Source organism: Euphorbia lathyris, chromosome 1 (assembly GCF_963576675.1).
Source record: "Euphorbia lathyris chromosome 1, ddEupLath1.1, whole genome shotgun sequence".
In the NCBI taxonomy this organism is placed as follows: Eukaryota; Viridiplantae; Streptophyta; class Magnoliopsida; order Malpighiales; family Euphorbiaceae; genus Euphorbia; species Euphorbia lathyris.
The window spans coordinates 37,445,141-37,471,664 of record NC_088910.1 but is presented as its reverse complement, the minus strand read 5'-3'; the positions used below and the strand labels follow the sequence as shown (position 1 = coordinate 37,471,664).

At 35.6% G+C, this 26,524-nt stretch overlaps 1 protein-coding gene across 1 annotated transcript; it reads right to left on the bottom strand.

Annotated features, from left to right (window-relative positions):
• Nucleotides 1-8,311: 8,311 nt before the first annotated feature.
• On the bottom strand, nucleotides 8,312-13,447 carry LOC136228306 (CBS domain-containing protein CBSCBSPB1). The gene is made up of 15 exons (XM_066016933.1): nucleotides 13,156-13,447; nucleotides 12,810-13,001; nucleotides 11,658-11,826; nucleotides 11,427-11,559; nucleotides 11,172-11,342; nucleotides 10,956-11,034; nucleotides 10,739-10,852; nucleotides 10,520-10,586; nucleotides 10,303-10,408; nucleotides 10,156-10,214; nucleotides 9,720-9,832; nucleotides 9,509-9,630; nucleotides 9,071-9,156; nucleotides 8,891-8,980; nucleotides 8,312-8,812 (listed from the first exon to the last, which is right to left on the bottom strand). The coding sequence occupies exons 2-15, from the start codon at nucleotides 12,947-12,949 to the stop codon at nucleotides 8,645-8,647; spliced, it is 1,617 nt and encodes a 538-aa protein (XP_065873005.1). The 5' UTR covers nucleotides 12,950-13,001; nucleotides 13,156-13,447; the 3' UTR covers nucleotides 8,312-8,644.
• Between the last annotated feature and the right edge of the window lie 13,077 nt (nucleotides 13,448-26,524).

Below are 26,524 nucleotides of genomic sequence, written 5' to 3'. Positions count from 1 at the left end.
TATTTTTCTAAACATACGAATACCGTAAAATCAAGAAATTTTTTCTCACTTTGTAAAACGTTTTTCCTACTAGTTAACATAACTATCAAGCAATTTAATCCTATTAAATTAAATAACAAAAAAAATCAGAATTTAACCTAATAAATAACAAAAAAAAAAAATCAGAATTTAACATAATAAATAACAAAAAAAAAAATCAGAATTTAATCCTACTAGTTATCATAACTATCAAGCAATTTAGTTCTATTACATTATTGTAACTAATAATTTGGGCCATTCCTTAATTTGGGCCATTCCTGAATATAGATATGTGGGGCGTCTCTGTCTAGGGCTCAAGAGAGGGATAAAAAAAAGGGTCTTTTACATAAAACATATGAATATAAATTATATTTATACTTTAATCAATATGAACAATTTAATTAACAATATATCAAAAGCATTAAACATATTTAAAAAATGTCAGAGTGATGTAGTTATGAATTTCCTACCTTTTGGGATTGTTAGACGTGAATTGTTTAAAAAAATGACAGTTTTTTAATTTGATAAAATTCAAATTACTTTTTGACAAAGTTGTAGATATTTTTTAAAAAGTGAATGTGAATTTAAATTTTCCAAAAAAAAAATATTTTTAATAATTGAAAAATTAAATTTTAAAAGATGTAACGGATTGAGAAATAATTATACGTCTAAACAAATCGCAATACACATCTAGACACAAAAGAGGAAGGGACCAAAAAATAATTTTTTTATAAAAAATTATGAAAATTAAAATCTTAAAAGATGCAACGACAATAAATATAATTTCTAGGCCTAAACAATTACAACACACAAATATATTATTATATTTTATTATAATAATTTTTCGCATGTTGATACAGATCATGTTTTTTCAGAAATGGAAATATTATAAATGATTTTGTCAAAATTGTCGATATCAACATTTAAATTTCTTGAGTTTGTCAAAGAAACAGACTGTTATCCAAATTTTTCAATTGCTTTTTGAATGATCTCGATTATGTTAATGATCGTTGTATCTGCTGAAAGAATTTTTTTGAAGTTAAAATTATTGAAAAAATATTTGAGGTCATCAACGTCACAAGAATATTAAATGGTTTTGATAATTTTATGTTGAGAGAAATATGTTAAAGCATATTGACGTAAACACCATTTTTAGTGATTTTGTATCTAGAAATGCTAGTATATAATGTTTTGTATGAGCAACTAGATACTTAATGTAAAATAAAATGTTTTTTTTATATAAAATCAGATGTTTTTATTAGATCACTTATTAAGTATAATAATAAAAAAGTGTCACCTTTTACTTCGCTTTTAGACCTCTAAAATCTAATGATTAGCCTGTTAATAAATTTTCTAATTTTTCACAAACAATTATCATAAATCTTTATAGAAAAGATTAAAGAAAAACCTATTGTCGTGCTTCCACTCTCTCTGTTGCATTAATTTTGGAAATATGATATTATTATATGGTATTTTAATTTTTTTTATTTTATTTTTTTTATATGTTGTTTTGTATTATTAATGCACTTTTAAAAATATTTTCCCCATATTTTTCTTTATTTATGACAAAAAGAGATTCAATATTAATGCAAACAGTTGTAATTAAGTTATAAAATTTTAAAAAATTTACATTCATAAAAATGTATTAAGAATAAATTAGTCATTGGTTTCAGTAAACAATCTTAAACCACCTATAAAAGAGAATGGAGTGTGTATTAATATGTGGGGATCCACTCATCATAACCACCAAAATTTTGATTTTTCTTTTTTCTTTTTTCTTTTTTAATAATAATAAAAAAAATTAAAGTGTCTGGTACGCACTAAATTAGCCTTGATCAAAGGAACATGAGAATTTTTCTTACTTTTTTTTTAAAAGGACAATAATTATGTGATATCATAATCCACTTAAATTAATAAAATTAAATCATCTTACAATATACTAATTTAATTTATAATTCTAGATTAATTTATTACACAACTAAATTTCCATTTTTTCTTATATTAAAAAAAATTAAAATGCAGCCCAGCAAAAGCAACATTTTATTTTTTTGAAGCTTAGAAATGATTGTATTAAGAATTGAAATTAAATATCGTAAGACAAAATATTTTTAATTGTAAAACAGTTCTTCTTTGTTAATGTGAGTGATTGTGATTGGTCCACTAAGGAGCCGAATCTCAGAGATGAAAAAGTAAAAAAGTAAAGGTTAGTTACATAAAACTCATGTATATTATAATTATATACAAATATCTCATAAGCATTGAATTAATTCTAAAAATGTCAAAGATTACTAAATTTATATTGTTTATGTCACAAACTGATTTATTCCTCCATTTTAGGCGGCCATTATCTCTTAATATATTTTGCTTAAACAAATATTTATTCAATATTAAAAATTAACTCTGTTTGATGTTCATATTCCTTCTTTTTAGGTGGCCAATATGAATTTCGTTTCAACAAATTCATTTAAAAATTAAAAAGAAATTAGAAAAACAAATTCAGAAGTGGAAAAATAAAAACAAAATAACTGATCATATGAGCAGATACACAGAGATTGGGAAAAAGAAAAGTGAAAAATGAAAATCGTAAACCAAAAGCAGAAAGGTAAAGCATAAAAGTAGAAAAAAAATTGCAAGACAAAAAGCAATTGTTAAATGAAATTTCTGTAAATGAAACATGAAAATCGTAAACCAAAAATTACAAACCAAAAAGCAATTGTTTAAAGGGAACATGAAAACGTAAATTTAGAGGAATTTTATTATCAGTATTAATAATTATAAAATATAAAATTCTCCTTAACCGCCTAATTTGACAAAACTAAGAATAAAATATGAGTTTATGGTATTATCATTAGAAAGAATTAAATAATTGATAAAATATAGAAAGTTACCTTTCTTAATTGTAAAAATAAATTCATACATGATTTTGCATGTAATTTCCTCAAAAAGTAAGGCAGTGATTTGATTTGGGCCCAATAAGCAATAACCACAGTGAAAGTTGTCCCGCCTTCATTTTTAGTAGGTTTCATACCATTTCTTAAACTAAATCTATCTATTAATTAACCACATGAAATTACGAAAATACCCCTTCAGGTGTTCGGGTAGAAAAAACCATTTTTTTCCTCTACCGACACGCGGACGTGAAGACATCACACCTCACCACGTGTCGCGTGTCGGCAGAGAAAAAAAAAGATTTATTGCGAATTCTTGCAGATTCTTGCAGTTTATATACATATGAAATTGAGCACAATCTTGTCTCTTGGAGTTAAAGAAAACTATGCATTGTGTCACGATCATTCACTAAGGCAGAGTATCAGGCTCTCTCCTCTCTTGTTTCTGAAGTCATTTTTCTCTGTATTTGAATTGGGATATCCTGCTGTGGACACAAATTTTTCTGATCCCTATAATGTGCATATGTTAATCTTGTGTGCAGGTCTGATATGGTGAGAATCTGTCTTCAAACGCTAATCGGAAATCCTTTTAGAAAGTGTGAAACAAGTAAAGCTTACTGGAAAGTAAGTGAAAACTGTTATGGATCCCGCCCATATTTAAGGTCCATTTATTACTAACTTTGGCTTCTTTGAGAAGCTTAGGTTAATGTGTATTTAAGTTAATGAATTGTCATTATTGAGACAAGTGAAAGAAGAAGAAAAGACAAACACAAAAGAGAAATTCGTTTTTGTTTCTCTACATCAGGTCAGTCCACGTTTTTGTGGATTCCCGGAGATTGAACCGTTGGATCGTCACAAGTTTTGGACAGAAGCTTCTTGACATATTGTTCCTTGTTCTCACCGTTTTGATTGTCGTTCGGTGGTCGGGAAGGTCTGTTCAGGATTGGGACGGATTGTAGACAGATTTCTTCTTCTTTGTGGTATTTGTTCTCTTCTTGAAATCTCTTATTGTTTCATGATTGTTAGTGGGTTATAAACCTTTTGTAAGAACTTTGTTGGGTTTGTTTTTCCCTCAATTTTATCATAATAAGATAAGTAGGGTGGACTCCTCAAACGTCCGTGGTTTTTACTCTTCACACCGAAGAGGTTTTCCACGTATAAATCTTGTGTGTTTGATTGTGGTTTAGATTTCCATTCTTGTGGTTATATTTGTTGCTTTGATTTGGAACTTGGGTTGTGCTTTGGTTGATTGTTTGTGAGATAGATCCTTGTGGTGTTGTTATTGGTATTCCGCGTGTTATTGGTAACCCGTCTTTTGGGTCCTTCAAAAACCAAGTGAAACCCAAGCGAAACTTAGAAAACTAGGCGAAAACGCGTAAAAGTGGGAAGGGAGGCAAGAAAATGGCTGATCGCCCATGGACCAAGGTTGATCACCTATCATAAATAAAGCTTTGCAGGGGACCCTAGTAGTCAGAACCTTTATGACCGAGCTAACCGGCCGTTCGGCCAACGCTATAGTCGATCGCCCCTAAATGATGGCCAATTGCCCCTATTTCCTAGAAAGCTAAGGTTTCGTGATCTTAGCCTCATTTCTCACAAAAAATGTCTTCCCTTTTGGTGACTAAGGCATCCAAGTCCCCGATAAAAAAAAAGGGTGTTAGAATTTCATTTCAAAGGAGGAAGACACGGGGAGGCAAAATTATGAAGGAAACTAAGAATTATAAAGAGAAAGCACAGCATCTTACTAAAAAGAGAGGTTTTAATGAGATAAAGCTTAAAGCTTAAGTTTTTAAGTGAAATTCCACACTTGAAAGCTGAAGGCAGAGAGTTAGGAAGGCTTACCAAAGGTTATAAACTTAAATCGATTGGGAAGTTGATTTGGGTTAGATTTGTGGAGAAATACAAAGAAATCAACTTGGTTTAAAGCTTTTGGGTGTTTCAAAAGGGTTCCTGGCACGATTTCGGATGGAGGACCACTTCATCAGGCTCGTATACACTTTGGAGACATGCTTTAAATGCAATAAACTGAGGGACATATAAACTCTCGTGTTTTATTGTGATTTGGGTCAGGCATTGACATTGTGTAAGTTTGCTCATTTTCTTGGCTTTCTAGGAAGAATAGTCGATCGTCCATCATTATGGGCGATCGACTGTTCATCCTATGAAACCATGGCCGGCCACATGTCAGCCACAGGCGAACGACCACAAAGTTAATTTTCTTTTGTTTTTCATCCACTAAAGCTTCCTAAACTAGCCTAATCTATAGATTCTAGTGGGACATGATGGATTTTGGATTTGTATAGGACGTTTTAGTGAATAAAAGGCATGAATCTAATGCATTTTACTCTCCAATATGCCACTTTTACATACTTTCAGCATATTTATGATTTCAAGAGTCTAGTGTCTCAACCTTCATTGTGTTTAAGTGGTTAATAAAAGTTTAAATGTTTGTTCTCAGTAGCGTTTGGTGTTAAAGTTTGGTCAAGTAGCTACCTTTACTGTTCTCACGTTCTTAAAAGTTGTTTCCAATCTCGTTTACCTCTTAAATACTTAACAGGGGTTGAAATAAACGACACAAGCGCATAAAAGAGGCTATATGCATGTTTTAGACTTGATGCGATGTTGAAATAAGCGTTTCAATAGGAAAATAGCGTCAAAAATCAAGGCCAAAGCCATTTCAACGATGATAGCCCATCGTATGTGCGCTATAGGCGATCGACCATCACTTTAGAACTTCGGTTCTTCGGTCCCCGGCCATATATTTGCATCCCTTTTTGTTTATATGTGTTTGTTTGAGTCTAAGATTAGTGTGTATATTCCCACACGAACTAGATGCGCACCCGAATGCGTTAAGATTAATAAAGGATAAAATGGATCTTAAAAAGAGCAGGATTTTCAAAAACATAAAAAAAAAATGTTTTCCCAAAAATAAGGAACCTACAGATTAATGAATTAACAAATAATTTGATGAAATATTGTAATTTAATTGTGTTGTGTCTTATTTATTGTTCACTTTGGTATTGTTACCAAAGCGGATAAAAGATAAGTGCAAGGGATGACTCGAGCCGTCATGTTAATCATTATTTGTTAAAACGGGTTAATGACGGATGAATCGATTATTGAAGTTAGAGATCATATTCTCGTAATAAAGTTTAAATTGACTTTTTTGAGTATCTTGTTCAACGATATGATTTGTAGATCTTTGTTAGTTTATTTTTATACTATGAAGTATGTATTTTTAGATGGTTAGCAAATCAGGTAGCTCTTTCTATTTCTATTGTTAAGATGTCGGCTTTCATTCTAATCGTCATATATAGATAGCCACTCTTCTCCTTTTTCCATGTTATGCTTTCCTTTGACTATTAATGAACATGGTTACTCTTTTAAAGGATAATTGACAAATTTAATCTTAATCTTTTAGTAAAGTGCAGATTTAGCATTAAGGTATGAAATGATCCAAATTTATCTTAATAATTTTAAACAAGATCAATTTTAACACTGCGTTACTGAAAATTTGAAAAAACTGATCGAATTATCTTTCTTAAACTTTTATAATATGGAGTTAAAATTGATATTAATAGAAAACTTTAAGATTAAATTGGCCATAGTGAGGTAAAGCCAATTCCCGTATTCAATGATAAAAGCCCAAGAGAATAGTCAGATGATATACCAATTCTGGAAAAGAAAGCCCAATCTCTGATCTCTTCTTAGAGAAGCAATTCACGAATCACACTTTCTACATTATTCTTCAGAAATTGAAGAAAATGGCATTGGTTCCAAGCTTAAGCATCTTTTTATCCTTTCTCTTCTTTAGATCTTTGGGATTTTTTCCATGTTCGGCTAAAAATGGATGAGCTCAATCTCCGGTCAGAGTTAGAATTATCATTTTTTTTTTAACAATTTTGTTAGCAAGAATCACAATTCTACACACTTATAAATGACGCGCATATCACCTTAAAAAATCGCACAGAATGAGAAAGTGAATACACATTTTATAAGGCTGCATAGAAGAAGGAAGAGCACGAGTATGGATTTCGCTCGCAAGAACTCATGAGTTATTAATTATGTTTATTTGACTATAATCTTGCATAGTCGGAAATGAAGCGAATATATACTTATAAGGCTGGACCGAAGAAAAAAAATTGAATATACACCTTATAAGGCCGCACAGAAGAAGGAAGAGCATGTATATGGATTTCGCTTGCGAGAGCTAATTAGTTATTAATTATGTTTATTTGATTACAATCCCACATTATTAATGGGATATCCACTTTATAAGGCGACGACACAAAAGAAAGAAGACCACGATAATGAATTTTGCTCACGAGAGCTCATAGTTAATTTCAAATGAAATCGCATGAGAGCTCATTAGTTATTGAGTAGGGTCCGTTTCCATAAAACCTTGTAGTTTCATGTTTTTACAGATCGGTATCCGATATTTTTTTTTGTTATAAAACAAATATTATGGTTGACATCGCTAGCTATTTTGGATTTTACTAAATTTAGCCGATAACGATTTCAAAATGAAAATTTTCAAAATTTAAATGATATTTTAAACAACTTTAATTCTTCAATTTTTAGGTTTAAGGTCATTTAGGTAGAGTTTTTAAAGAGAGAGAAATTTTGAGACTGTTATCAGCTAAATTTAGCAAAGTCAATCCAAAATAGCTAATAATGCCAATAATGGTTTGTTTTGTAAAAAAAAAAAAACTACAGGTACCGATTTGAAAAAATATCAAACCACATAGATTTTATTTAAAATTAACTCTATCAATTATGTTTATTTATTTGACCACAATCCAACGAAGCGAATATACACATTATAAGTCCGCAAGAAGAAATGCATCTTATAGGACATCATAGAAGAAGGAAGAGAACGGACTTACTTGAGCAAGATTTATTCTATATGATTGTACCTCTATATCCTTGAGCGATATGGAGAAAGGATTCTAAGTCATGGATGAATCATGACCTCTTTGATTTTAGTGTAATTAACGGTCCAGCCTAGCTTCCTAGAGTGATCCATTCATAAATTACTTTTGAAACCTACAAAACTACTAGCTCCTGGAGTGATGTTCATAAATTACATAGGTTTGAAACCTACAAAACTAAAACTAGATTCTTTAACATTTCCTTTTTATAAAAATATTATTATTAAAATAATAATTTAACAAAACTTGCAGTTCATAAGTTTGCTCATGAACCTATAGTGGAATTTGTTCATGAGCTTTTGAACCAAATTTGTCATACTCAAACTCGGCTCCTTTGTAAAATCGAGCAAAGCTCATTTACAACCCTACACAAAATTCTTTGCTTTGTTGCAGGTATTAAAACTATGAATTTATCAGCAGCTCTAAATTTTAATCCTAATAGAATCGAGAATAAGAAACAGGAAAAAGAAAAGATTGAAGAGAAGCTGTTGTTTATGGTTTTATTATCTGCAATTGGAAGTACAATCGACGATCAACGACAATATAATCTTGAGAAATTAAGAGACCCATGTTTATTTTTCTATACATAAAAAATCTCCAACTTGTTGTGATGAAAGAATTACACAGCAAATAGCTGTTATACAAGTGAAATTTGCATCAACTGACACCAAGAAAATGAGTTTTTTCTTGTAGTTCTTCAAAAAACAGATATGAAGCACAAGAAACGCCCGCCCAATCAATTCCATTTTGGTGATTTTTAGTTCAGGAGAAATCAATGTGTGTGGAATTTGTAAGTTTCTCAACTAGTCAGTAATTCGATCTCCGCAAGTATGCTAGCACACCTAAACCAGCAACAAGAGCAGCGCCTGCTGCAACAGCACTATATGCAGCAGCCCAGGCATCTGAACGAGCATACTCCATCTCTCCTGATCCAGAAACCCTCCTCCGTCCATACTCCAAATGCAATCTCAGACCCTGAAAAGTTTCACTCATTAGTTAAAAGACGGTTTAGATTGCATGAGAATGCGTAAGACACTGCATATCAGAATATACCTTCAAACCGGCAAATTTGGCATGCTCTACTGCTGTTATGAGATCATTATCCGACTCCAAAACAACCTTGTCATGGTCATCATCTTCATACTTTGGAGTGAAAAACAGATTAGCATGAAATGAAGATAAGTTAGAGAATCCAAACAAATCATCATAAAATTTGAAGTTAAAAGGCTATACCATGATCTGAGGCAAGTTGTTACGGTCAATGTCGTCCCCTAGCCTCTGAAGGATTGCAGTTATCAAATCTGTCAAATTTCGTGTGTCTAGTAGAAAGAAAACCCGTAAATTAGGTAACTATTACATGAAAACCATCCTTCGAGTCAGAAACTGTAAAAATGATTTGACCACAAGTGGATCTCCGATACCAAATACCCAACTCCAAATGAAAATCATTAAAAAAAAAAAAAAAAAAAAAAAAATCCACGAGTTAAAAAAGAATCCATTGTGCAAAAATGAGTGACTTCTAATAAAAAATGAGTGGCTTCTAATAATAATAAGTCAAGGCAGCTTAACGCGGCAACAAAAATCCACGAGTTAAAAAAGAATCCATTGTGCAAAATTGAATGAGCATAAAAGCCGCTTAGCGCAGCTTTACCAGCAAAAGAAGATCCTTACCAGAAGTAAACCTGTGCATCCGACCCCTCTTGTCTTCAATTTTAAAACCAAAGGTATTCAACCCTGATGAAGGATATGGAAGAGATCTCTCTCCTTCAGACGGCAATTTCAAGGAACCATCACTGTGGTGCCACCAAAATAAATATTTGTAAGTAAATACTGACGGAAGAAACGAAAGTATATCATAATTGTAAAACCAAAATAATTTAACCTCCGTGTATCGTCATCATCCTCGTTGGGACTTAAGGCCATTGCAGAGTCCCAAAATTTTTGCATCATTGTGCTTGCTGCCTCGTTATTTGCTCCAGCAGCAGTATTTCCCACCTGATCGGTAAAAAAGTGATGAGAATGTTTTATGAAAGACAAGTATGCTGTAGGCATCAGGGGAAAATGCCATTTATTCCTGGCTGGGATACAGAATTGGGCTCAACCATTGAGGCATATTACAAGTAAAAATAACTGTCAAGCACCAGTACTAGACACAAGTATTAGCTCCAATACTATTTTTACAGCTGTTTACTTGACTATCTCGATGCTCTAATTATAATATCCTATATATGGAACAGATTATAACAAATGCAACCCATACACAGTTATACTTAGTGAGGTAAGCACTAATAGTTCAAGAAAGCATGGACTTGACTTACTGTGGCCACTGCAGCATGTGTAATATGAAGAACATCTAAGACGGCAACTATATTTCCCTCTGTAAAAATATACATAGAAATCAGAAAATAAGATGAGTAACCTAGATCATTTTTTCTCAATTTCAAATTTAAATAAGTAAATCCTACCCTTGTCCACAACAGGAAGGTGCAAGAATTTTCCATCATGCATGGTATGAAGGGCATCAACAATGGGTGTTTCTGTGGTAGCACATTCAGGGTTAGGAGTCATAACCTGTACATGAGATCAACAACAGAGCACACAATGAACATCCATTGTTGAAAGATGCATATAGCGGTGTTGTTTTTTCTCATAGATTATAAACATATCTGAAAGACGAATTACCTTCTCCACTAATGTGGAATCTGGAGGAAGAGTTTGTGATATAACCCGCATCAAAATATCCTTTGACCTGACAGAAGAATGCATAGATTATAACATTTCAGAAAGGAAAAGAAAATTCTTTTTTATACAATAAAAATTCAAATTGATAAAAAGTGTGAAAAAAATGGGGATGTAACTTTTTTATTCCTTGATATTTAGTGCAAATAAAAGGAGACTCACGTTAAAATTCCCTGTGGTTTCTGATCAACGGTCACAACTGCAGAGCTTGCACGATGTTCAAGCATCTTCTTTGTCGCTGTCAATACTGTATCAGTTGGCGAAACCGTTACAACCCTGAAAAAGTATATAATGTGTTAAACTAACTTGCAGATTATTTTTCAATAAAATCATATAAATTTGCAACAAAAAAAATAATATTAAACAAAATATTACCTACTTTGAATTCTCTGGAAGTATTGTAGATAAGGAAGGCCTAAACATTCGCTCCCGAAGTGTCTCGATGAATGTATTAGGTCCTGAAAGTTACCCAAATAAAAATTATAACAAATGTAATGAAACCAAATGAATAAATTTGGTACGAGAGTTTGCAGTGAGATGGTATGCCTAAGACCAAATAATCTAAAGGGCACTAAAGAGAAAATTTTCTACCAACCAGATAGAGATGTTCCCCAATTTTTTTCAACACCTTCAACAGCGGCAGCGATGGCTTTTCCCTTTTCAGCTGCCCTTTCCATACGAGCAATAGCATCATATAAGCATTTTGCTATATCAAGTAATGCAATAACCTCTCCATTTTCCACAACAGGCAAATGTCTAAATTTTCCTGCACAAACCAATATAAAAAACACGTCTGTAACAAGATACAAAATAGTATAAAACTTCATTTAGTTCCCAGTGCACTACCAACCTTGAACCATCTTCTGAAGGGCTTCCACAGCAAGTGTGTCAGAAAGAACAAAAATTGGGTTCCTAGTCATAACTTTAGAAGCAGGTGTCTCCTCAAGATTAAGCTCACGGGCAACAACCCTTGTTGCTATATCCTACAACAAAATGACAATGACGTGTCTAACAAATTGCATGGAAACAGCCGAAAAACTTATATGTATATCTAAATAAACCATGTAAAATTTAGCAATACCTTGTCTGTAAGGATTCCACAAAGTAATGCATTTGAGTCCGTTAGCAACAGTGCATCAACTCTACGAGCAGCCATGCGACGACAAGCATCTTGGATAGTTGTGGTTTCAGGTACCGTCAGAGCCTTTGAAAGACGTAACCTTTTTACTGTACGCTCGCCAGTTAGTCCCCTGGACCAGTTATATGTTAAATGGAGGGTACATAAGTTACTATAATCATGTTTAACTGCATCAACTATGGGGTGCAAGAATATTGTATTTGGCATAAATGAGTACTATCCGGACTTTCCAGTATCATGACAAACACATATCTTTGCCATACTTCTTAAGTACAAGCATATAAGGTGCTGTGCTTACAGTTTCCATTTATTTTGAAAAACAATATCATTTCAATTAAGTAACTGATAAAAAAAATTAATTAGCATCAGCATGCGGCAAAAAAAACACTCTTTCCCCCAACTTAACAAGTACAAATCTCAATGTCAATGGCGATTGAGAGTGATGTGGATGTCGGATGGAGACAGAGAGCAGCAACTATAAATCGATCGGAACTTGCTTTAGGAAAGAGGACAGGATTCTATTACAAGACTTTTACTTCCCATAAAGCCCAAAATTTGATGGGAAATAAGAAAGAGTTATGATAATCTATAGGAAAGTTGATATAATAATATGCTCTGATTCCAATATACGTACATCATTCAAAAAGATGCTTCAAGAACATACAAAGGCAGATGACAGTATAGTACTATTATTTAGTCCTTTCTCATCTTTTTGCATTTCACGTATATATAAGAGAAAGGATTATATTATGAAGCATGACTAATGTGGTCCAATATGGTATTCTCTACTTTTCTTGACCAAACGGGAGCCAGGTGCTAGAAATAATAATTGTATTGGCCAGGTATTACAACCTATATAGTAAAGAAAACTATGCTACAGCTCTAACCCGCATCACAATAGCTCTTCATAATATTATGTATTAATAAAAATAGCTCTACAAAATGACAAGACAGAATTTTCCTCATCCAATCATTCATAAAAAATTTCATTGTATAACAAAATTGTTAACAAAGAACAATGGATAATAAATCCAGAATATTTCATTGACAAAAAAAGGAGTCATGTAAGCAACAAAAAGAACCCAAAGCACATACCCGGCAGCCCGTTGAGAGACAAAAGTTCTCCGTGCACTTTCAGGGGCACCCACGTGCTCAGACGATTTCTTCCTTGCAATTACAGAAGATGAATTCGGCATCGACATACTTCTCCTCGAAGATCCGCCTTGACTAGCCATCTTCGCCAATAATCCACGCACAACTCCCTATCTATTTCCCTCCCCGAAATTCCTGCATCCAAAATACAGAATAGCTCAATCACCTAAAATTTCAATACATAAACATAAGATTACTTCTGGACTTGAATCCCTAAATGATATATTAGCGTGAAATATGTATCCAATAAAAGAAAACTCATAATAAAGAAAAAAGAAAATGAACTTACGAGAGTCGCGACACCGGTTGTTTCAATCAAATATTGAAAATGAAATCCACAAAATAGCAGTCATAATCTCTCCCTGGGGAGTTCGAATTAAGATTGTGAAGGGAAGAATGAAAAGTTTAGGGGGCGACCGCTGGTCGGGATAGTAATCGGAAAAAAGAATTTCCGAAATGTTCACCGACCGGCGAAAAAGAGCGAGAGAGAGAAAGAGATAGGGAGTTGTGTGTGGGGGGCGAAACCCTAGGGAAGATATGAAATTTTGGCAATAGGATGGGAGATTGGCCAATGATATTGACGCACGTTAACGATTTTAACTGAAATAGCTCCAAATTCAAAGGGAGGTTTTTTCCTTTAAAAACGGTCATCTTTAATTAATCTTGCTGTCATTAAGCTAAGCAATTGAAGCACGCGTCACGATTTCGATTGGATTCACACTTTTCGGTTTCTTTTCCGCAAAATGCATATTTTACTCCTTTATTAGTTTAATTTTTATTAATTGTGTCTTCATTATTTTACATAGATATATTAAATTATTGATTAATTATGTTTGAATACATTAAACATCTCTTTTTTTCAATGAATATATTAAATTATTGATTAATTATTTCCTAATATATTAAAATATTAAATTATTGATTAATTATGATAATTATTTGATTAGTTATTGATTTTTCTAAACTTTTAATTCAATAATTTAATGATGAAACTGACAACATGTTATTGTTTTTCTAAAATAAAACAGTTAGTAAATGAAATGGATTTATTGTTGTATTAAAGAATAAATTAATGTAAATCAAATAATAAATAAAATTTGGTGGTTTATACAGTCACTCCATATGTTTTAGAATTCATATTTTTAACTAGTTTGTACAATCAACAAATTTAACACTTATATTTTTAAAAGAAAAAAAATTACAGTATTTTAAAATAAGGTCATATACTGACCGATCATAAAAAAAAGAATTAAAAATTCTACTAATGGATTTTTGCTATTGGATTATCATGGATAAGAGATCCAACTACCGAGATTCTATACAATTTATGAAATAATAATTTGTATATGAGTACACTTTTGTCACTTATTTTGTAATCTTTAATTCCACAGTGTCCAATTAAAAATTTATTTCCTAGTTACATTTATTTGTGATAATTCCATCTAAACTGATTCACAATTTATTAATTTTCATAAATTACAGGGATACATGTTATCAATAGGTCAAAAGATATAAACACTAATCTTTCTGTTTCATATTACATGTTTTTCTAGAGAGGTGTATAGAAATTAAAAATATTAAAAAAAAACTTTATCGCCCCTAACATCCCCTCATGCTCAGCCGCCGCCAAGCGATCCGCAACCCGGTTCTGTTCCCTGAAAATGTGGCTGAACTTTAAGAACTCAAAGGAAGGGCAAAGCCTTTTAATAGCTTTGATAAGGTTTCGGCTATTAAGACAAATAGCCTGATTATCAGAAATCATATTGATGGCCTCCATGTTATCAGACTCCACAGATAACCTCTTGACCCCCAGGCTTTTGGCAAGCTTGACACCCGAGAGAATACCCCAAAGCTCCGCAAAAAAGGAAGAACCCAACCCCAGGTTCTGGGTAAACCCAGACAGCCAGGCGCCCCTCGTATCTCGAAGAACTCCTCCGGCAGCAATCTTGCCATTGTTAAGGCAGGAGCCATCCATATTCAACTTCACCACCCCATCTCTCGGCCTGCTCCAACCAACGAGTTGGACCTCTCTTTTCTGGGTAGACCTGGCAAGGGAATCCCCTTTGAAGCTCTCAGTAATAATAGAGAGTTTTTTCGAGAAGAACTCAGTTAAGTTAGGAATAAAAACAGATTTATCACCAAAAATCTCCTCGTTCCTCCACTTCCAAATTTGGTGACAGATGATAGCAAAGAAAATGTCACCATGCTCCATGTTAGCCAGTAATTCCCACTAACACCATTAGAGAACCAGTCATACTCAGAGTGGGCCATGAAGGAAGAAAGAATGTGGTGTGGGAGAATTTTCTTCCACACCTCTTTACTCTTAGAGCAATCCCTCAGAGCATGGCACAAAGTTTCATCATGGCCTCTGTATCTACTGCAAGCTCCAGAATCCGCCAAGTGCCGCCTGTGCCTATCCGAATTAGTAAGCAACCTGTCCTTGACTCCCAGCCACAGGAAACTCCTAATACGGTAAGGGACTTTAAGGGCCCAAATGGATTTCCAAGTATCCGAGAGAGGATCGGCCCTGTTGAGGGTAAAAGCTTCAAAGGCTGACTTGCAAGAATAAGCACCATTGTTAGTCAGGCCCCAGCAATGCCTATCCTTGTCTTCCTCTTGATTACTAATCTTTACTCCCCTAATTCTAAGGAGAGTATCCAGGCTAAAGAAGGTATCAAACTTTGACCAGATCCAGTCCCCCTCAGAGTCCACCACATTGGCAATCCTCCAGTTATGGGTATTACTAGGCGGGGGGGAGCTACACACATCAACTAACGGTTTGTCTCCAATCCAGGTATCATACCAGAAACTGATGGACTTTCCATTACCCACCTCCAGGCCAACCCCCGAGCAGAACTCTGCAAACACAACGCTAAGCCCTTTCCAGAGGAAAGAACAATTGACAATTCTCTCCTTAGGGCCTCCAAAGATTTTGTCTTTCCGATACTTACCATAGAGAAGACGAACCCAAAGAGAGGAGGGGTATTGCCACATTCTCCAGAGAAGCTTCATTAATAAGACTTTGTTGTTGTCCTTAGCTTGTCTAATACCAAGACCCCCCATGCTTTTCGGCTGGCAGACCTCCTTCCAAGGGACAAGGTGAATCTTTCCCTTCTCCAGACTCACCCCAAAGGAAACGCCGGTTTATTTTGTCAAGCTCATTGAGAACCGGTTCAGGCAATCTACAGGCTTGCATGATATGATTAGGCGCCGCGCAATTGACAGACTGAATTAAAGTTAGATGACCTGCTAGGGAAAGAGAATTAGCTTTCCAGCTAGCACACAATCCATTAGTTTTATCCAGAGTCTCTTTAAAAGAGGCTTTGGAAACTCTGTCGCTGTGGAGAGGGACCCCAAGATACTTACCCAAAGAGTGAGTAAGAGGAATGCCGGATAGATCACTCATCCTTTTACAAACGCCTTTGTCCATGTTCTTAGAGCAAAGCATCCGAGATTTTTGGATATTAATCTTCTGGCCAGAAGCAGCACAGAAACAATTAAGGATATCCATAACCACACTAATTTGCTCCTCATTCCCTTCCACAAAGAGCATCACATTGTTAGCGAAGAACAAATGGGTAATAGGAGGGCAATACTTGTTGATGGACACAGGATGGAGAATCCCCTTACTCACAGCCTCTTGGATCAGGTGAGACAACCTCTCCATAGCAATAACAAAAAGGAAGGGGCACATAGGATCCCCTTGACGGATTCCCTTGGAGGGAGAGAACTCATCAGACATATCTCCATTGATCAAAACCTGGAAAACAGGAGAAGAAATGCAATCCTCAATCAATCTCCTCCAGCTATCCGGGATACCAGCTCTCTTTAAACTATCCAAAAGAAAACTCCAGTTTAAGCGGTCATAAGCTTTCTCCAGATCCAGCTTGAGCGCCACGATCCCTTTCTTACCCTTCTTCATCTTCATGGAATGAACTACCTCCTGGGCAATAACCACATTATCCATCATTTGCCTGCCAGGAACAAAACTACCTTGATTCTGGCTTATAATCTCAGGAAGGATACGCCGGAGTCTATTAGCCACTATTTTAGTGATAACTTTATATAACACATTGCAAAGACTGATCGGCCTCATTTGAAGAAAGGAGGAAGGTTTCTCAACTTTTGGGATCAGAACCAAGAGGGTTTTATTCACCAGCCTAATATCGTTGGATCCACCGAAAACACCTATAACAAAACTGTAAATGCCCTCCTTCACAGTATCTCAGTGTTTATGGTAAAAACTAGCAGGAATACCATCGATCCTCGGAGCCTTAGTAGCTCCAATACTGGAGAAAGCCAGATCAATTTCTTTATGGTTAATAGGATGGAAAGCTTCCTTAATAGCATCCTCCTCCAACTTAGGAAAGGAAATCCCAGAGTGGGCTCTATTCAGGTCCACCTCTTCCTCTTTAAAAAGGTCTTTATAGAAGACAAGGTCAAGGCGACCAATATCTTCATCCTCATATACCCAATCACCATTGGGGTCTTTAATAGCATCGATCCGATTCCTCTGCCTCCTAATAATAGTCGAAAGGTGGAAAAACCCGGTATTCCGGTCACCGTCCTTAATCCAAGCCTTCCTAGATTTCTGGAACCAAAGAAGCTCTTCCTGTCTAAGCACAGCTTCCAACTCGTTCTGGAGAGATCTAAGATGAAAATTCAGACTGTGATCGAAACGGATCTCCAAACAACGTTGAATGCCTTCAATTCTTCTTAAAAGTTTATTTTTCCTTCTGATAATGTGGCCAAAGATGTTTTTATTCCATCCCACCACATTCCTCCTGAACCCCTCAGCGGCAAGGAGAACATTAGAATGAGGTTGCCAATTGTTTCTAACAAAAATTTTAAACTCAGGATGGGATTCCCAAGCAACAAGATACCTAAAAGGTCTATTCCCTTTAAGCCGATTACATTTAATCAGCTTAACGAGGATAGGACAATGGTCAGAATGACGGAAAAGGAGATTTAAAACGTTCACCTCGGGAAATCTATAAATCGCAACAACATTTGCGTAAACTTTGTCCAAACGAACAAACACGCTATTCCTTTTCCAAGTAAACTTGTGACCAGCGGCTCCCAGGTCCGACAGCCCGCATAAATCCATATTCTGCTTGTGATTAAGGCACTGGTTCACATAATGATTACCCCCCCCCCCCCCCTCTGATCACTCATAAGGGCAATATCATTAAAGTCCCCAGCCACCAACCAAGCATCCACCATGCTTGTACTTATAGAGTACAGGATCTCCCACAGCCTTTTCCGGTTAGTCAAAATAGGATCGGCATAAACAAAGGTGACAAAGAAAGGTTTATTACCAGGGTAACACACCTTACTATGAATGAATTGATTATCCATACTGATAATGTCAATATTAACACGACCTGGCTTCCAAAAAAGTCAAATCCCCCTGCCCGACCAGTAGCCTCCGATCTGACACAACTCCAATTCTTAAACTTTCTAACCACCTCATCTGCTTTGGAACCACTAACCTTGGTTTCCAGAAGAGCAAAACAAGAAGGATTAAATTGCTTAATAAGATCATTAACATGGATGCGGGTCGCCTTGCTAGCCGCACCTCTAACATTCCAAACAAAAAAGTCCATCAGAAAGGAAGACTACTGACACAGGCCCACACCCTAGATCAGGTATTTATTCGGGGCTCCTGAGAGCCTAGAAGAGGTGCCAGAAGGCCCCCTTTTATCCCAAGAATCCAAAAAACTATGGTTCTTTTTAGGGTTAGCTTTAGGTTTTTTCATATTCAACTTATTGACTCCCATAGACTTTCCAATCGAGACATCAACAAGAGTTTTCAAATTACTAACCTCAGTAGTCATCACTTTTCCTGTTGAGCCAAGGATCTGGGAGCTCCCCTTGGCACCAGCTTTAGAGACGAAAAGAGGATTAATAGATTCACCTAGGATGGAAGCAGGCTCGGCCGATTCAAAGCCTGGCATGCTTAACTCCATATGCTCATTAGAAAGATCCGAATCCTATCCCTCCTCAATAGTCAGGACCCCGAACCTTGACCCTGAACCGGATGCTGAATCAACACCAGCACCACCACCACTCTTGATGTCAGGGGGCCTGACCTTAATCTCAAGAGCAATATGGAGAGAAGTCATCTCCTTATTGATATCTGGAGAGTGATTCCTAGCAGCATTTGCTCGTGGCTTCCTTCTGACCGACCTTTTGGCTAGCATCCATGGGCCAAAATTCCTCCCTTCACATTGACTCTCCTCAGCTCTACCTATGATAGGCGCCACCATCTCCTCAACCACCTTCCTTCTTCTAGGACATCCATCATAGGTATGGCCAAACATGCCACACTCATAGCAGATATTGTGAATACCTTTATATTCAATATGAAAGACCTTATTCTGAACACAGAATTTAGACAGAAGAGGCTTAGCAAGATCAATGTCAATACAAACCCTGGCAAACTTGCCCCTCACTGCCCCAACGGTAGTTTTGTCTACATGGTGAACTTTCCCAACAAGGCCACCAATCTTATTCAGAAATCTTTCGTTGTAGTATTCTATAGGTAGACCTGGGAATCTAGCCCAAGTAAGGATCCTGTTCACAGAGCAATCATGAGGATTAAAATTTGGGACCCATGGCCTCAGCGCCAAAACATGATTGGAAATAATATAAGGTCCCCCATTAACCACTGCATTAAAATCTTCTGCCCTTGTAAATTTAATGACATAATAGTCATTCTCAAGGTCTGTAATGGTAACCTTCCCTTTCTTCGCCCATTGTGCCTAGATCCTCTAAGCAAAGTAATTAAAGCTAATCCTTTTCCCAAGCACAGTGACAATTAAGGATAACTTCCACTTCGATCTAAGGACTCATTTATCTTCAGAAGAAAGACGGATCATCGGACACAGCGGGTCCTCTTGGTCTCCATCCTCAACATCAGAGTCGGAAAAGATTTCCTCAGACTCATCCTCGATAATGTCATCCTCCAACATGGGTTCCTCCTCGGCCACCCCCAACACCTTATCTCTCCAGGATAATTTCCCCATATCGTTCTCTAAAGTGAAATTATTTACCGTATCCACAGGTTTCTATAAACCCGGATTAGAAGTAGGATAATTGGGAATTTGACCCGCAGCCCCCTGGGCCAACGGTCCGCCCATCGAGACTACCTCCGCCTCAAACTCTGCCCTAGAGCAAGGGGCCGCTGCCGGAATCCGTGCCTGGGCAGCAGCCCCCCCTGCTAGCACTCCTGCGGCAGGAATGCCCTTAGCCGCACAACCCTCCGGTCCACAGCCCTACGAGGCGCGGGCTACATCCCCCTCAGATCCCGGGCGCCGCTCGCTTCCAGCGCCTGAGCCCCTTGCCAATTCTCCCTCGACACACCCGGGCACCCCGCTTTCCTCATCTTTCTCGTCCCCTTCAGATCCGACCTCCACAGACACATCCCACCACTCTCTTGCCTTCTCCACCCTCAACTCACCTGCGCCTCCCGAACCAGAAACCAGATCCGGCCCCTCACCCCCTATGAGCCGACCGACCACGCTCCCGAGAGCGATCCCTTACTCTCTCCCCGCTAACCCGTCTCTTGCCACCAGACGCCGCCGAGCACCCATCGCCCCCCGATAATCCCCCATCTGGCCCTAGATCCGCACCCTGCGCCGTCCCGGCCGCCCGAACCCCCAACCCCTGCGTCGTACGGCCGCCCGCTCCGTCCATCTCCTTTTCCCTTGCCCTGCACTTATCACGCTCCTTCGCCATTCGCTTTTAAATTGCCAAATTAATATCGCCCCTTATTTATTGATTCCAGTATTTATTTATTTTATAATAAATCCATTATTCCAATTAATCTTCATAAACTCATATTTTATAGCAGAAAGAATGTGACTTAATATGTACTAGTCATATCAAAATGATATGTATTATGAAACAAAAAATAGTCTCTAGAAAGACATGTAATATGAAACAGATGGAATAACATTTTTTATAAGAAAAAGTCCAAATAATGCTTTAAAATTTTTTTAAAAAAAAAACATGAGAGCATCTCTAACGGGGGTGTTTTGAAGGGTGTTTGATGATGTGGCAATGAGTTTGGCAACTCTTGAAGAGCGTCATCTATTGGAGTGATGATGGGTGTTTGAAATTTTCAAACAATGTTCCCGCTTTTGACAACCTTCTAACAAGTTTGCTTATCTTTTTTTAATACAAAAAATGATTTAGTTACCTACTATCGGTCCATTTTTATGACAACATTTATAATAGAAATAAATTATATATAAAGGTAATGATTGTGTGGTCAAAGGTGATGTAGATTAGTTAGGAAATAAAATATTATATTTTAATATAATGGGTTAATTTTAGATAATTTTTATAATTGGGTAAATTACACTCATGACCACTGAACTTTACCCATCTAACGGGGGTGTTTTGAAGGGTGTTTGATGATGTGGCAATGAGTTTGGCAACTCTTGAAGAGCGTCATCTATTGGAGTGATGATGGGTGTTTGAAATTTTCAAACAATGTTCCCGCTTTTGACAACCTTCTAACAAGTTTGCTTATCTTTTTTTAATACAAAAAATGATTTAGTTACCTACTATCGGTCCATTTTTATGACAACATTTATAATAGAAATAAATTATATATAAAGGTAATGATTGTGTGGTCAAAGGTGATGTAGATTAGTTAGGAAATAAAATATTATATTTTAATATAATGGGTTAATTTTAGATAATTTTTATAATTGGGTAAATTACACTCATGACCACTGAACTTTACCCATTTAACATTTTGGCCATCAAAGTTCAATTCTTAACAGTATGGCCACTGAATTTTACACTTTTTAACACCAGTGGCCACTAAATGCCTCAAAACGACCGCTGACAGCCTGAAAATAAAAAATTCGAAAAGTAAGTGATATTCTAAGAAACTTTAATTCTTGAAAATTTTCGTTTTGAGGTCATTTAGGTGTTGTTTGGTTAGAAGAGAGAGTGAATTTTTAGAGAGAAAAAACTCCAAAAAAATGTGATTTTGGAAAATAAAAAGTATGGTTTCATGGTAAATGTCATTCTGAACAACTTTAATTCTTAAATATTTTCATTTTGACATCATTTTGAGGATTTGTTTAAAGTTGAGTGGTCACCGGTGTTAAAAAATGTAAAGTTTAGTTGCTATACTGTTAAGAATTGAAATTTAGTGGTCACAATGTTAAAATGGATAAAGTTCAGTGGCCATGGATGTAATTTACCCTAGAATTATTATGTTTAAAAGGAAAAAGTGATTTTTAATTAATTTATCGAAAATGTTAATTCAAACAAGCAATTCAAAGGTTGCTAGTCATTGACTTTTTAGAGCATGAAATATTTCTTAATTCTAAAATGTCAAAAGTAATCAGATATTATATTTTAAGTTTGTAATTGACTTTATAATACTAATATGAAAGAAAATGACAAATACTACAAAAACAATAATAAAAATAAACGGTATTGTTTTTAAAATTGTGTATTTTTATTGAATCGAAATACCAATGACAATTTATTAGGATAGCTCTTTGAAATTCGAAAAGCTTTGTATCAAAAAGAAGATTGATGGAAGGATTGGAAAAAGTATTTTGAAGGAAAAATGATACTAACAACTTTTCAAAATTCATTGGTAAATATTTTCTCCGTCATTTTAATAAATGAGTTTTTTTTCAAATATAAATCGTTCTATTTTTTTAAAAAATTTAAATTTATTTTTTCGGTCAAAGTATTATATTTTTGTCTTGGTCCATGTGTTTTTTAATATTCCAAGACCTATTTCTCAACCATGATACGAGACATAATTTTTTTAATTAACCAATATAAATTCATTAATTTGATTCTACATTAATTATACGGTTAGTTACATGGAAATCAAAAAATGTATGTTTTATGGGTTCGCCTCCTTTGTGGTAAGTATCGGAAAGACAAAATCTTCGGGGGCCCGAAAGAGAGAGTTGCTAATTGTTCCTTCCTCTGGAAAGGACTTAGTGCTGTGTTTGATGAGTTCTGCTTGGGAGTTGGCCTGGAGGTGGGGAATGGTAAGTCCATTAGTTTCTGGTTTGATAACTGGATTGGGGATAAACCGTTAATTGAGGTGTGTTCTTCCCCCCCGCCTAGTGATATACGCAACTGGAGGATTGCCGATGTGGTTGACTCGGAAGGGGACTGGATCTGGTCAAAGTTTGATACTTTCTTTAGCCTTGAGACTCTCCTTAGAATGCGGGGAGTGAAGGTGAGTAATCAAGAGGAAGACTTGGATAGGCACTGTTGGGCGCTGACTAACAATGGAGTTTATTCTTGCAAATCGGCCTTTGAAGCTTTCTCTCTCTTTAGATCTGATCCTCCCTCGGATGTGTGGAAGTCGATTTGGACCCTTAAAGTTCCTTTCCGTATTAGGAGTTTCCTGTGGCTGGGCGTTAAGGACAGGCTTCTTACTAATTCGGATAGGCACAGAAGGCACTTGGCTGATTCTGGAGCTTGCAGTAGATGCAGAGGCCATGTTGAGACTTTGTGCCATGCTCTTAGAGATTGCTCTAATAATAAAGAGGTTTGGAGGAAAATTCTCCCACACCATATTTTCTCTTCCTTCATGGCACATTCTGAGGTCGACTGGTTCTCTGATGGTGTTAGAGGAAAGTTGCTTCCATACATGGAGCATGGTGACATTTTCTTTGCTATTATCTGTCACCAAGTTTGGAAATGGAGAAACGAGGAGATTTTTGGAGATAAAACTGTTTTTATGACAAACTTAGCTGATTTCTTCTCGAAAAAACTTTTCTCTATTATCGATAGTTTCAAAGGAGAGTCCCTTGCCAGAGCCTCTCAGTGTTGTGATGTCCATCTCGTGGGATGGAGCAGGCCAAGAGAGGGGGTTGTGAAGCTGAATACTTATGGTTCCTGCCTCAGTAACGGTAAGATTGCGGCTGGAGGTGTGCTTAGAGATGTAGGGGGCGTCTGGCTTTCTGGGTTCTCCCAGAATTTAGGGTTGGGTTCTTCCTTTTCTGCGGAGCTCTGGGCTATTCTTACTGGAATCAATCTTGCTAAAAGGCTGGGTGTTAAGAGGCTCTCTGTGGAGTCTGATAATTTGGAAGCAATCAAAATGATTTCTGAGAATCATTCTATGGGTCTTAACAGTCGCAACCTCATCAAAGCTATTATAAGGCTTTGCTCCTCCTTTGAGTTCGTAGAGTTCAGACACATTTTTAGAGAGCAGAATCGTGTTGCTGATCGCTTGGCGGCGGCGGGCCATGAAGGGACGTTAGGCGTTACTACCCTTCCTGTTTCCCCTAGTTTCATCTCTCATCTTCTCTTAGAAGATAGGATTGGGGTTAGCTTCCCTAGGCTAATTCCTGGGTAGTTTGTTGTTATTCGTTTTTCTTTTCCTTTTCTACCAAAAAAAAAAAATGTATGTTTTATTAGCAATTACTCATGCTTTTAAACAATAATACAATTATGTCAAATTGTATGAAACCTCTAAAACTTTTAACAGATACAGACACGTCCCTTAAAAAAAGGAGAAAGTTATTAATATTTTTTTTTTGAAAGGAAACCGTTATTATTTTATTATTTTTAAATATTTGTAAAAATATGGAGGGGTCTTGAGAGACACTGGTGGTGCTTGGGTGTCTGGCTTTGCTCAGAATCTTGGAGTGGGATCTTCCTTCACTGCTGAGCTCTGGGGAATCTTCTCTGGACTTAGGCTCGCCAAAAGTCTGGGTTTAAAAAATCTGCTCGTGGAATCTGACAACCTAGAAGCAGTTAAAATTATCTCTGAAAATAAAGCTTTATGTTTGAGCAGCCAAAATTTAGTAAAAAGGATCAAAAGGTTATGTTCTGCCTTCGACACCATCAACTTTGGACATGTCTTCAGGGAGCAGAACAGGGTTGCTGACCGCCTCGCTGCTGAGGGCCATGTGAGGATGTTAGGGGTCTCTACATTCTCGTCGCCTCTGGACTTCCTTTTTTCTATGCTTTCGGATGATAGAGTTGGGGTTAGCTTTCCCAGGCTAATCCCGAGTTAGTTTTTTGGGTGTTTTGTTTGTTTTTTTCTTTCCCTTCCCTACCAAAAAAAAAAATATTTGTAAAAATAAAAAAACCTCCTAATTTGAAAAAAACAAAACTAAAGCACTCATGCCTTTAGTTTCTTCCTTGTCGTGAGAATACATTTCATAAATCTATTCATAAATTGTCTTCAATTTCACAATCTTCTCTAAAACTCCATAAAACTAGTAACTGAAATTCATGATTTGAGTGTTGAATCGATGACAACAATATGTGAAAAAGATTCAATTCATGGCAAAGTTGAATTCATCTAATATGAGCAATTGAATTTAGTGATTACAAATGTTAGTAACTGTAAGTAAACAATCCCTATTTCATTGATTTCGATTTCAATCAAATGATTTAAGCTTGTAATGAATTTCAAAATTTCTTTTTAAAATCGACATAATCATTATCTATTTTCTATGTTGCTTGAATTCTTTTGATGGCATAAGAAGGAGAAGATGTTGTCATTTCAATCTTGAATTTTCCTATCGTTTAGTCTGTTCTTTCTGTCTTGAAAATAATTATTGAGTTTGGTTGCGTACTATACAATATTAACCTATGCTTATCTTTCTTTTGGTTTATTGGAATAATTTTACATTTTTAATTTGGTTTTTAAGGTCATAAGTATATGCAGTATGAAACAACAGAATAAATTGATTTGAATTAGGAACTAGATTATTAAAATGCAGTAAAAATAGAAACTAGATTATTAATTTGAATTAGTTTAGGAACTAATTTATTAATTTGAATTAGCGGATATGTTGATTAGAGATTAATTCTAAAATATGATGTATATCCTTTATAATTTGTATTCTTTCTATTTTATATTTATACCTTTTTGGTTCTCATTCATTAATATATTTTTTTATGATAAAAGAGAGTTATATTTCGGAAAATTATTGTCTTGTATGTGAGTTCTTCTTAAGAGATTTGTTCTTCCTTATTTAGACTTTAATCATCTAGATTCCTCAAAATTAATAGTATGTTGAATAACTAAAAGTTAATAGAGTTTAATTAGTGCATCTTGCTTTTCCTAAATTGCGCAATTCATATTTCATTCAGTTTATAATGAATTTGATAGTGTACTAAACAAACTCATTGAATCATCATTTATGTTTCTTCTTCTTTTGTTGAACTTCAGTGACACTGAGGAGGGGGAGATCATTCAAGTCATAGGAGTCATGTGTGTTATAGATTTACAATCCTAATTCAGATAATGCAGCAGATCATTCATGAATAGCATCCAGTGTGATTGTTGTCACACAACATGAATAGAAATGTTCATGCTTAGATAACCTCATTCATGTAATAAACCATAATAAGGTTATGTAGATTATTTTAATAAATGGTGGATATTAAATTAAATCTAAGGAATTACTAACTCTCAAGTCTTCTTTTTTCCTTCCTCGGAAATCATTGCTTACGTTCCTTCAATTGCAACTTATTAGGAGATTTTATAATTTTCTTACCATTGCAATATTAGTTTTTTGAGTTTGGAGACACTTGATTTCTATATTTTTTTAAATAGCTTTCCGAATATACTTTTCTACTTCATTCTACCAATTTTCTTACTGCTCGGTGATTTTTGAAGAAAAGAGTTATTTGTTTTCACC